Source organism: Schizosaccharomyces octosporus (assembly GCF_000150505.1).
Source record: "Schizosaccharomyces octosporus yFS286 unplaced genomic scaffold supercont6.2, whole genome shotgun sequence".
NCBI lineage: Eukaryota > Fungi > Ascomycota > Schizosaccharomycetes > Schizosaccharomycetales > Schizosaccharomycetaceae > Schizosaccharomyces > Schizosaccharomyces octosporus.
Genome location: NW_013185620.1, coordinates 2,447,215 through 2,458,995, shown reverse-complemented (window position 1 = coordinate 2,458,995; position 11,781 = coordinate 2,447,215). Strand labels below are relative to the sequence as shown.

Below are 11,781 nucleotides of genomic sequence, written 5' to 3'. Positions count from 1 at the left end.
AAAAACACTTAACGAAATGGAGAAGTATAGTTATCAATACGCGTAAATCGTATTAAGCTTTTATCTACATCCTCACTATACTGAGTGGGGGTGTTGCATGATACCTTTCTTATGATGCCGAATTCCACATAGATCGACTTAGCATTAACCAACTACTTGCTTAACTAGTATTGGTTAGGACTTCTTTTACGAACAAAATCACTTATAGAATATGCATATTACCAAGTTTTTTGCGGCTTTTCTTGCCCTCGCTGGTGGATTCTACACCAGTTCAGCAGACGTTCCTAAAGTAAATAAAGCAGGATTGCAGGAATTACTGAATGCTGATAATTTGTTCATGACTAAATTTTATGCTCCTTGGTGTGGCCATTGTAACGCATTGGCCCCCGAGTACGAGTTAGCTGCCGAAGAATTAGAGAAAGACAATATTTCTATGGTTGAAGTTGACTGTACAGAGGAGACTGATCTTTGTAACGAATACAACATCCGTGGTTATCCTACTCTCACTGTATTCAAAAACGGAGACGTTAGCAGTCAGTATTCTGGTCCTCGTCGCCACGATGCTCTTGTTAAATACATGAAGAAGCAACTACAACCCGTTGTCCAGAGCGTCAGCAAGGACAATATTGACACTTTTACTGAATCCAGTGAAGACTTAGCTGTGGTTGGATTTTTTGATGACGAAAAACTTAACGCTACTTACACTGATGTCGCTGAAAGCCTAAAGGATGCTTTTGCTTTCGCTTCATCCTCTGATAAGGACTTTGCCAAATCTTTAGGTGTTCCTTTCCCCGGACTTGTCGCTTTCACTAAGGATCCTGCCCAAGATTCCAACAAGATAGTTTACAAGGGCCAATGGCAAAAGGGAGACATCGGAGACTTTTTGGGCTTCTCTAGCATTCCTTTATTAGACGAATTAAACCAAATGACTTTTATGAGATATCACAGCAGTGGATTACCCTTGGGTATTATTTTCTACAACAGTACTGAATCTCGTGATGAGTTATACAACGTGTTTCAACCTCTTGCTAAGCAATATCAAGACACTGTCCGTTTTGCCTTCTTAGATGCCTTGCGTTATGGTGCCGTTGCTAAGCAAATGAATGTCGAGTCTAACTGGCCTGCTTTTGTTATTACTCATTTGGATAAATTCCTGAAGTTCCCTTACCCTAACTCCGACTTGACTAGCAAAAATATGGCTAAGTTTGTCAAGGAATATACCGACGGAAAACTTCAACCTAAAATTAAGAGTCAGCCTGTCCCAGAATCTCAGGGCGATTTGACTGTGGTAGTCGCCGATAACTACAATCAAGTAGTTTTAGACTCCACTAAGGATGTTCTCGTTGAGTTTTATGCTCCCTGGTGCGGACATTGTAAGAATCTCGCCCCTACTTATGAATCTCTGGCTGAAAAGTATGCCGATAACAAAAATGTGGTAGTAGCTAAGGTGGACGCCACCGAAAATGATCTTGACGTTTCTATTTCTGGCTTCCCTACTATTATGCTCTTTAAGGCTAATGATAAGGAAAATCCTCTTTTCTACGAAGGTGACCGTAGCTTAGAGGATATGTCATCTTTTATTGAAAAGCATTCTTCTTTTAAGTCTACTTCTGAGGATGAAACTGAAGATGCCAGCGAAACGAAACAAACTGAAGAGGACACTTCTAAGGAAAGTGAAAAGGAAGAGGAGGCATACAATGAATTGTAAGAGATCCCGACTTTTTTATTATCGTCCTTTTTAGCTATCTACTGTATGTAACTAATGGATAACAGCATCATAATGTTTATAATAAAGTTGTTTCTTAATTCAAGTAGTTTTGGGATGTAACTTAAGTAGTCGAAGGTCAGAGGACATATAGGTTATGTGATTACAGCAGTTAGCTGGACAAATAATAATGGGAAATGAACTTCTTAGTATATAATTTAGAGTTGATATTTGTTGACGCCTTTTTATTAATATAAAGATTATTTAAGGATAGCATTAATGAAAGACTTTTACTTAAAATAGTAGCGATTTGACGTTTTAAATTGTCAGCGGGAGACTCAAAAATTAGTTATTTAAATCTAATAGTTTTCGTTACTTAGTGAATAAGGGAAAAAACCGAATAGCAAAAAACAGAATAACCTTACACCCAAAATTATTAGGTAAATATCCTGAATATTCACCGTTATAATGCAGTAAATAAGTAAAAGAAATCAATAATCGCGCATTAATTCAACCTGCATCAAGAAAAAAGGAAAGTTGTAAGAAGGGATCATTATAACGGGAGAGAAAAAATAAGGGTGTCCCGAGGGTACTGTACTTACAAAACCAAAAGTAATGCGGAAAACATGATCATAAAACCAGGAGATATAACACGAGAGGGGAATATAAGAAGCGGCTATTTTAAACAAAAGAGCCTTCAGGATCTAAGAGATCGATGTTTGCGCTTGTTACTTTCCCATCCAGAACCATTTCCGAAAGAACCTTTCCCGTACCAGGTCCCAAGGTAATACCCCAACAACCATGAGCAGCCGCTACGTAAATGGATGAACCAATTTTTCCAATTACGGGAGCACCTGTTGCATTTGAAATAGGCAAATAACAAGCTTGGCGCACTTTCACCTTAGAATCACGAATGACAGGATGGAAATGGTCGGCACATTCCTTGATAGCCTGACATCTTCCCTGATCCACCTTTGTTTCCGAAGACAATTCGGGCAACGGTTCGTCATCAAACTCACCGCAGACATACAACTCATCTTCACGAGCGTAAAATTCAGGGGCGCCAACAGTTCCATCGGCATAAACAATTTCAGAAAAAACAGCGTTACCGTTTAGTCGCATAGGAAGATCGACAGTGATACTGTGGATGCGAGCACCGCAAATGCGTAAGTTAGGAATCAGATGTGGAGTCCAAGGACCGGCCGCAACGATGACATGAGATGCTTCCATTGAATGGATAGTATGAAGTTCTTCAACAGAAGTAATCTCTTCTTCTTCATCCGGCGCATAATCTTCACCGATTAAGCGATACTCGACCTCGTTTTCATCGACGCTAATGACATGACCTTTCACGAGGTTAACATTAGCCACTTTGCTAGCCTCTTCAAAGATAGAATGACAGAATTTATATGGGTGTACTTGTGCTGAATTTTTTTTATTACCAAGACGAGTTACCTTTTCCACAATAGAAGGTTCAATCCACTCAATTTCAGGCGACAACTTGTCAGGATGAGTGCATTTCTCGTCTGCCTTAATAGACCAAGTATCTAGAGCACGATAACCCCACTTTTTATGGCCGTCAAGCTCATCAGCAAGCTGTTTGTGAAGATTGTAAGAGAGAGCAGCTAATGAGCTAGTAGAAGGACCATGCCATTCTAATGAAAGAAAACCAGAAGCCTTGCCAGAGGCTGCCGACGCAATCCCAGAACTTTCAAACAGAGTGATGGTATCGCGTTCTCTGTTGAAATTCGGATGATTCACAAGAAAATATAAGCAACTAGTGCCTGTAACACCACCTAATTAAGGAAGTTAATAAAAGTACACAGTCGTTATATAAAAAAGGGGTAAATTTTGCAGAAGTATTACAAAGAAACACTAGATACAATGATTACACAAGTTGTATCCATCAAGCTTGGAGAAAAGCGTCTACGGAATTGCTTCATATACTCTTGGAACTTCGCCAACGCAACCTTGGTTGCGTTATTTCACTTCGATCTAGGAAGCATAGGCCTTATGACTATGTACCTCAAGCAACCTCGTTTTATAACCTTCTGTCCCCTCATCCTTTTTGACTTACCTCCGACAATGACGATATTTCGAGATTCCTCCATTGTATAGCAACGATTCCTGCTTGACTAGAGAAGTAGTAAATAAGAACACCGAAACAATCCCTGGATGCAAAAATTACTCAAAGAAAAGGGTAGCGTCCGTTAAAAATGAATTTTTAATGCTTTTGGTAGTGGTGGTAGTTACTACTCCTCGAGAGCTCAATTGTCAAATGAGGATTTAGTATTGGTGAATCATAAGTCATGTATTGGCGAATTACATATGCATATAATTATATTATACTATAGAGATTTCATATATTAATAGTTTAGAAATAGCAAGTTTTCATAATTCTATAGAATTGGAATAATTGTTTAATTCTTTCTGATTCTTCTTCTGTAGAAATCTCACTGAAGTTCTAACGGGGATGTGTGACATAGGCAACGCAGGATATACGATTGCTGAAAAATGTGTTAAGCTTTGAGGGATTGAAATCATGTATGTTATAGTGACAGGTCGAACAAAATACAATGCAATATGACTGTTTAGTTCGTCGAAAACTTCTATGGTTATTCATTGTAATTGAAGGTGTTTAATAAATAGTAGCCAATACAAGTTCGATTTGAGAGTCGATTATGCATTACTTTCAAACAAGAATAGTGTTTATTTATACATATGCTTTCTATGCAAAAAAATAATAGTTATACAAAGTAAAAGAATGTCTGAAGGAATTGACTGAAATATCCAGAGCTAAAACTTGTAGCTTTTCATTAAATTTATTCCATGTTAAAGACACGGATAAGCAAAGAAAAACGCTGCAATAATCATTACCTGTGTTCTTCGTTTAATTATTCCAGACTTCCAGATACTAACATGATCTCATGTACACAGATAATAAGACCAAAAGAAATAAAAAGGTATACACATATTGTGCTTATTAACCGATATGCAAAAAATTAAGGGGAATCCTTTAAAAGAACAAAAATAGATATCAAAAAAAAAAAAAAAAATTATACAAAATTTACATCCACCATTACTAATTGGTGAGTCATTTCAAAGGAAATGTTGCCGTTTTACTTTACGACATCAAGATTTTCCTTAGAAGCCAGTCTGCCAGACAAAAGACCCGCCAACATTTCTTGAGCTCGCTTCGACCTATTTGGTCTAGGGGTAACCGGAACAGAAGAAAGAGGTGATATAGATGAAAGTTCAGGCCTTGGACTTTCCGTATCTTGAAACCGTTTTGGATTCTGAGCCGGTTCTGACTTTATTGCCTCTATTCTCTTCGCATAACTAGACTTGCTAGGCGCCTCCAACTCTAACTCGCTTATATACGTTTGATTTGAGCTTTTATGGGCCAATGGAGTGTTCAATTGATCTAATACTCGGCGACGAGCACTTCCACGACTACTGCCTTGCCGCAACATGGTGTTGATATCTGGTGTTCCACTTCTACTTTTCTCTGGAGTATTAAACGAAGTTGTACCATATTCCGTAAAGCTGTTCTGGCGCTTTGGGATGACAGGGGCTGTTTCACTATTGTCTGAACTTTCAGATAACTTCCTTATAAAGCGAGATTGGCCAATGTTTTTCATATTTTCGAGAGAATTCTTTACAGAACGTTTATTCTCATTAGCCGTCTTCTGTTTTTCGATGGAATCTTCTTTTGTCCACTTATTTTCCATTAAGGGATTGCTGGATTTGGTATGAACATCATTGTCCTTATTAACGTCCACAAATTTTTTACTTGATTTTCTTCTCCGGTTTGCATTATTCTTATCTGTTCTTGTAGCAGGCATGGACTTCTTTGAAGTTGTTCCCTTTCTAGTTTGTGCCTGAATAAGGTTCTCTTTATTTGAGTGTTGTTCACCTATAGCAGTTGTATCGGAAACAATCCTTCTAGAGCTCTTTTTCTTATAGTGATGTTTGGATTGCTTATTCTGGCCTTGAGATTTGATTCTCCGATCCTTCTGCATGGTCTTTCCCCAGGTTTTCGGAAGTCGAGGTGATGCAGAATTTGATTCAACTTTCTGTAAACCTCTTTTGGGAACAGAAAGCTGATCTTTAACGGCATTTTTCATATTAGAGCTTTCGACATTTTCCGTATTATCATTTGTAGGTAGACGACGACGAAGCCGATTATGTCCATCGAGCTTGATATCTCGTAATTTATTTAAGAAATTGTCCATTTCACGATTCTCACTAGTATCTTTCTCTGAAATAGCAAGCTCCAGCACCTTTGATTTGCCCTTCTTGACATAAACCTTCTCTTTCTGAGAAATTTCCTCCTCTGTCTTTAGATTCTCTGCCTTGGCTCTTTTGTATTCACTAATAAAAGAGCTGATTTTTTTGAAAAAGACATTACGTGCATTCGGGTCACTGGGTTGTTCCCCGAAATATCTCATGGCATTATTTAACGTCGTGTTCATTGTTCTCAAATGCTCCTTCAGAAAATCCATCTTTTTCACGCCTTCATTAAGCCAAGGAATGATTACTGTTAAGATTTTGTCGTCAGGATGGAAGGATGTAGGGTCGGAAAGGACACCAGAGTCGCAGTCAAGTCGCACATTCTGACACCCTCGTATGAGTTCCGTACATTCTTGTTCGATTGTTTCAATGTTGAGTTTTGAGGCTTCTATCACAACAGAAAGCTGCGTGAGGAATGCTTCTGTAGATGGAAAATTTTTGCGAACAATCATTTCAAGCACATGTAATAAACTCTGGGTATTCGACGAATTTTTTATCAACGGAAGCCGTTGAAGTGAATTAAGCGAAAATCCGCGTGCTTGACGAATATAATCATTCATGAAATTACCAAGACATAAGATAAGGTGCATTAGGTCCTTGAATGTCTCATTATCACGAAGAACTAATGCAGCTCTTCCTATCAATTTTGCTTGACGAACAAGCGTTTCATAGTTAGTATCAATGGTATATTTGATTTTAAGAGCATTTATCCGTCGTCCCCAGTAATTTTGAAGGTCTACAATGAGGCGCAAATACAAATAATCCCAACGGCTTAACTCAGACGGATCTTTTTCAGCATTTACTGATTCACCTCCATTTGTCCAATCGATACGGTATGGTTCAAGATCAGCCTTCAGCTTAACCTGGTTCAGAATTTTTTCGCTACCCAAAAATTCGGTAGCTTCACTAATGCTTTCATCACAGTGTAACACCATTCGAATAATTTCATCCGGATTTTTATGTGCTAATTTATGAAAATGAATTCCAAAAAGCTTTTGAAGGTCGCTAGACATATATTCCGTTCTTTGTGCCCCTTTCTTCTGTAAAGGCTTTGCCTCTTTCATTGCAAAGTTTTCTTCGATTTGCTCAAAGGTACCGGAATCCTTGAGCTTTTCGAATAGGGAACTAGATTGTTGAGAAGTGACTGACCAAAAAGTGTACTCCAAACCCGAATCCAGTCTTTCCCAATGCATCTGTTTCAAACGACGTTTGGGTCGTTCCATGTTATTAGGTTCATTAAAACCAGAAACTTCATTGTGTTCCTGCGTGTTAAAAAATTTAGCACCTGAACAGCTTAACATTGGAGGCGGTGGAGGAGGCGGGGGAGGTAATCCAGGAGCAGGAGGTACCGTCTTTTGATTTGTTTCCGCTGTAGACAATGGTAAAGGTGATAAAAATGTATCCGTGGATGTTTTCACAGGCAAAGGCGGTGGAGGTGGTGGTGCAGGCAAAACAGGTTTCCTCTTTGGAGATTTTGGTGACCTAATCTCTTCAGTAAATTCTTTTTGCTTTTTAGCTTCTGCATGTTCATTATAGGAATCAAGTAGAGTTGAATCACTATCTAGAGACGTTTCAGGCTTTGTAGTGGAAAGTTCTTTAGAGTTCTCATGTTTCGTCTCAACGGCATCTAATAACGGAATTTTTGATTCTTCCGTTTGTATATTTTCATTATTTTCATGGACAAGGAAGCGAGAAAAGCTCTCAGATGCCGAGCGCCTATTAGTCATTGACTTAATGCGTGGTACTTTAGCACGAGGAAAAGGGCGAACGAAATCTTTGTCAGGAATTTGCAATATTGAAGAACCAGTAGACTGATTTTCAGCACTCAAATTATTCATTTTCTCACGCAAATTTTTCAGCTTCTCACTAATACCATCCGAGGACCAAAAAACAGATTCCGCTGTGATTTCTTTCTTTCGAAGTTCTAATTTATCATCAAGGTATTCAACGATTTTGTTTCTTCCTAAACCAGAACGAATATTGTTTGATTCATGATTTATTAAGAGGTAAAGCTCTCGAAGCTCTAGCTCACTTCGTTGAATTTGGGCAAGATGAGACTTCTGCATATCCTCAACTTCTTTTCTCAAAGTTTCGTTCGTCCTTTTTTGGGATAGAATAACATCATTTTGATCATTCAGCTCACTTTTCAGTTTCTCTATCAAATCTTCGGCACCCAAATTAACCTGTGCTGCCATCGCATCTCTCTCAATCACCATTTTCTCTGCCATGGAACGAGAAGCTTTCGCCTCCTGAAGAGCATTTCGAGCCGTTTCATCAGAATATAGCCTGTTCGTAAGAGAACTTATTGCTACCTGCAAACTTTCTTCAAAAGTGTTTTCAGATATTTTAGAGTTCAGTAAAAATTTCTGCAAGAGTGAGTTAAAAACCTTTACAAGCTTTAGCTTCTCTTTTTCGTTAGCTTTTGTGAGTAGAACAGATTGAATAGTTGATTCCAATAATGTGCCGAGTTCATTACTAGCTACTTCGTTCAAGTTACTAAGGATTGAGGATTCATGCGATATAAAAGAATCGCCATCTTCTAATGGGGTTAGTAACTCAGTTCTCCTTTCCTCCTCAGTTTCATATATGTTAAGTTGACGCTCGAGTTGTTTGTCGGGGAAATTCCGCAAGTGCTGAATTACTTCATGAATGCCTGAGTCTTGAAGGCATTCAAGGACATTAAAGTCGGAAGACAAATCTTCATAAACAGAAACATAATGATTGATAAAATCCATCGTCGATGTACAGTACTCTAAGAATGCTATATTCGAAGGAGAGCTCAACGTCGCTAATTTAGAAGGAGATGAGGGAGGTGTACGAGAAATTTCCTTTTCGATGATGGTATTCTTGAAAGTTGTTATAAAGCCGTAGCACAAAGGAGGACTTCCTAAACCAGGAGGATTTAAGCTTTTCAGTGCATTTTCAATCGTAGTAATTACAGACGTCTCCTTTAAATCACAAGCCCACGATAAAATGTCAGCCGTAACTTTTCTAGGAAGTAAGTTCGTCGAACCCAAGGCCTGAGTAACAGAAGAAAAGATGTAGGAATCTGAGGTTGCGAGAGTAGCTCGTTTCTTCATCAACTGAAATACACAACGCAGCAACTCAGACTGTTGGGATTGTACGACAGTGGATGAATTAAAGTATGTAAGAAGATTATGAATAGCACGAAGACCCTGTAGTTCCAGAAATGAAGACACCCACCTATTTGACTGAGTTATCAACAAAGAAGAAAGCGTAATTAATTGTAGATTACTTATTGTTTTATTCCATAATTGAAGAACAAACCATGAAACAGGACGATGTACAGCAGCTAGTTCGGGGATTTGAAAAGCGGGGTCATCAAATCCAGAGAAGCTTGCTCTTATAAAATTCCACTTCTCATCTGGAGTACAGGTCTGTAGTAATGTAATGGCATGATCATCGAAATCGAACATAGGGTGCCTTAAAAAATCATTGAATAAGTGCAAGAGTTGTTCTAAAGACGGAGGACGAGTACTAGGTATTTCAAATTGAATCGAGGTCGTTGAATTTGGGCTACCTGACCGAGCACTACGCAAACGATATACTTGCCCACTAGTATCGTTAGAATACTTAGGGGAAAGTTCATTTGTTATTTCAGGCACTTCAACAACAGGAGGTAGTGAGTAATTCTTCCTTCTTTTGGGTTTTGCTGAGTCGACATGCGTTGGAGGAGTAGGTAAAGATTCGTAGGAATGTTGAATAGGAGGAAGTTGTTGAGGTGTTGGAAGATCTTTGGAATTAATAGGTTGGCGAGGACCACGTAAGCTTTTTGTGGATACCGGGATATTCAAAGATGGAGATGAAGCATCCACAGGAAGTGGAGCTTTCCGGTCGGGGATAGAGGGGAGACGGGCAGAGTCAACCGGTGTTTTAAAAAGAAGAGGAGAAGTCTGTACATCAGGAAGGTCAGAGAAGACAGGTTTTTCATCCAATTTATTAACTTGTTTATCAGATGTCGAAGAGGAAATTAACGACTCATCTTGAAGAATAGAAAAGGGAGAGTGTAAATGGGGTAAATGATTTAAGTTAGGAAGGTTCCCTTCTTCTTTTATTGGCAACTCATGGGACGAGGCAGATGAATTCGGGCGGGATGCAGAATTTAGGAGCCGTGGAGTTGACACGCTTGGAGAAGGTAAATTATGGGCCGGAGGAATTGGAGTAGATGTTGGGGCTCTAGGACCAATCGTCCTTCTCGAAGAGGGTGTAGGAGTCGAAGGTAAAGACGGTAACGACATATGGGGAGGATATCCCTTTGACGAGTTCGACATCTCTATTTACTCAAGGATTGCAGCATTGTAAACTGTCTATGTGCTTACTTTCATGAAATGAAAAGAACAGCGTCCTTTATTTTAATTAAATTTTTTAATATAACGATAAACGAACGATTTGGGGCGAAACAAGGAGTTCACTGAAAGTATAGAGAATGGGTGGAAGACAGACTTAGTTCTCTCATCTAAGGATAGATGAATATACTTTGGAAGACAAGAAAGTAGTAAGACTAAGAAATCCTGAATAAAGTGAACCTGTTATAAAAATAAATTAAATTTACGTTGCTACATTGTATAAGAGAGAGTCGCGTAATATTTCTAAAATTCGACGGTTTTATAATGAGATAAATTACTAGCTTATTTTTAGTGAATCAACATTTACTATTTCAATCTTGATGTATCTATAAATCATTAATATAAATCATTGAACAAAGAGAAAAAAGTCATGGATGAACATTAAAAGACAATCAGGACCCCGTAACACAAGATGAAGTACGAGGTTAAGAAATATATTGTAGACATTCTCAAATCATATCGTCATAAAAAGCAACGTCCATAAGGATTACTCGAAATTGGGTCTCTTAAACCAGTACCAGTACAAAAAGCCAGTAAAGCGTATGCCAACATCGTATCGAGCCATTAAGACAGGCCACTGATACCAAAAAATAGATTTCACATTCTTCTTTTGCGATAATATTCACGGTAAAGTCAAATTTTTGACCTTTTTCACAAAAACAAACCTATAGCTTTTTCCTAGATTCAAGCTTGGATCTCAAGAGGCCACTAGCCGCACTCGATGAAGCTGCACTTGTGCCAGTTTGTGACCTTTGCAGACTTCCAACTCCTTCAAATAGATCATCGAACGTACTATGCGAATGTTGCATAGGAGGTTTCCGTGTGCTCGTTGATGGAGTGGGAACAGAAGGCGAAGAAGACAGTCGAGATACGGGTTTTGGAGAATAATAAGAATGTCCGTTGGATGCGGCAGGCCCTTCTGTGTCGCTATTTGCTGCTTGTACTATAGGGGTATTGGTTCCACTTGGAGGCTGCCATCCTGGTGGGCGAAGCCATTCCGGTAAATTTCCAGTCTTTTCAAGGTAGTACTTTCTCATTACTCTCGCTACATGAGTATCTTCTATAGAATTATCACTTTCTGGGTCGCGAATGCGGTTAATTTTAGATGAAATTGAAAGTTTACTCCACATCTCCAAAATAGAAAAAATATAGCAGTTTTAATTAAACAAATCCTTCAAATGAAATCGTTTAAAACATTGACTCACGTTTCACTGTCAAAGTAGCTCTAGCATCATTTCCTTCCCTTGACTCAGCGAACGGTAGAAGTTGCTGCTGGAAAGTCATAATATTACTACGTAAGGAAACTAATATAACAATAAAGAAAAAACATATTACTACATTTTGAAATTGTATACGATTATTAAATACAATTAAAAAGAAAAGATAATAAAGTCCGTGATTGTGTTCAAGAAGCTT

At 38.5% G+C, this 11,781-nt stretch overlaps 4 protein-coding genes across 4 annotated transcripts; 1 reads left to right on the top strand and 3 right to left on the bottom strand.

Annotated features, from left to right (window-relative positions):
- The first annotated feature begins 132 nt into the window (after positions 1-132).
- SOCG_00526 (protein disulfide isomerase) lies at positions 133-1,850 on the top strand. The gene has a single exon (XM_013162946.1). It carries the CDS (start codon positions 212-214, stop codon positions 1,706-1,708), a length of 1,497 nt encoding a protein of 498 aa, XP_013018400.1. The 5' UTR covers positions 133-211; the 3' UTR covers positions 1,709-1,850.
- A 34-nt stretch (positions 1,851-1,884) lies between these two features.
- SOCG_00525 (FAD-dependent oxidoreductase) lies at positions 1,885-4,017 on the bottom strand. The gene is made up of 2 exons (XM_013162945.1): positions 3,783-4,017; positions 1,885-3,501 (listed from the first exon to the last, which is right to left on the bottom strand). The coding sequence occupies exons 1-2, from the start codon at positions 3,814-3,816 to the stop codon at positions 2,387-2,389; spliced, it is 1,149 nt and encodes a 382-aa protein (XP_013018399.1). The 5' UTR covers positions 3,817-4,017; the 3' UTR covers positions 1,885-2,386.
- A 321-nt stretch (positions 4,018-4,338) lies between these two features.
- On the bottom strand, positions 4,339-10,578 carry SOCG_00524 (formin Cdc12). Its single transcript, XM_013162944.1, has one exon. It carries the CDS (start codon positions 10,288-10,290, stop codon positions 4,825-4,827), a length of 5,466 nt encoding a protein of 1,821 aa, XP_013018398.1. The 5' UTR covers positions 10,291-10,578; the 3' UTR covers positions 4,339-4,824.
- Positions 10,579-10,608: 30 nt separating this feature from the next.
- SOCG_00523 (uncharacterized protein) lies at positions 10,609-11,671 on the bottom strand. The gene has a single exon (XM_013162943.1). It carries the CDS (start codon positions 11,493-11,495, stop codon positions 11,031-11,033), a length of 465 nt encoding a protein of 154 aa, XP_013018397.1. The 5' UTR covers positions 11,496-11,671; the 3' UTR covers positions 10,609-11,030.
- Positions 11,672-11,781: the final 110 nt, after the last annotated feature.

Coding starts and splice junctions, on each gene's coding strand:
- SOCG_00523 (XM_013162943.1), bottom strand. CDS start 11,495: ATGTGGAGTAAACTTTCAATTTCATCTAAAATTAACCGCATTCGCGAC.
- SOCG_00526 (XM_013162946.1), top strand. CDS start 212: ATGCATATTACCAAGTTTTTTGCGGCTTTTCTTGCCCTCGCTGGTGGA.
- SOCG_00525 (XM_013162945.1), bottom strand. CDS start 3,816: ATGGAGGAATCTCGAAATATCGTCATTGTCGGAG. Junction 3,502..3,782: donor AAATATCGTCATTGTCGGAG/GTAAGTCAAAAA, acceptor TTCCTTAATTAG/GTGGTGTTACAGGCACTAGT.
- SOCG_00524 (XM_013162944.1), bottom strand. CDS start 10,290: ATGTCGAACTCGTCAAAGGGATATCCTCCCCATATGTCGTTACCGTCT.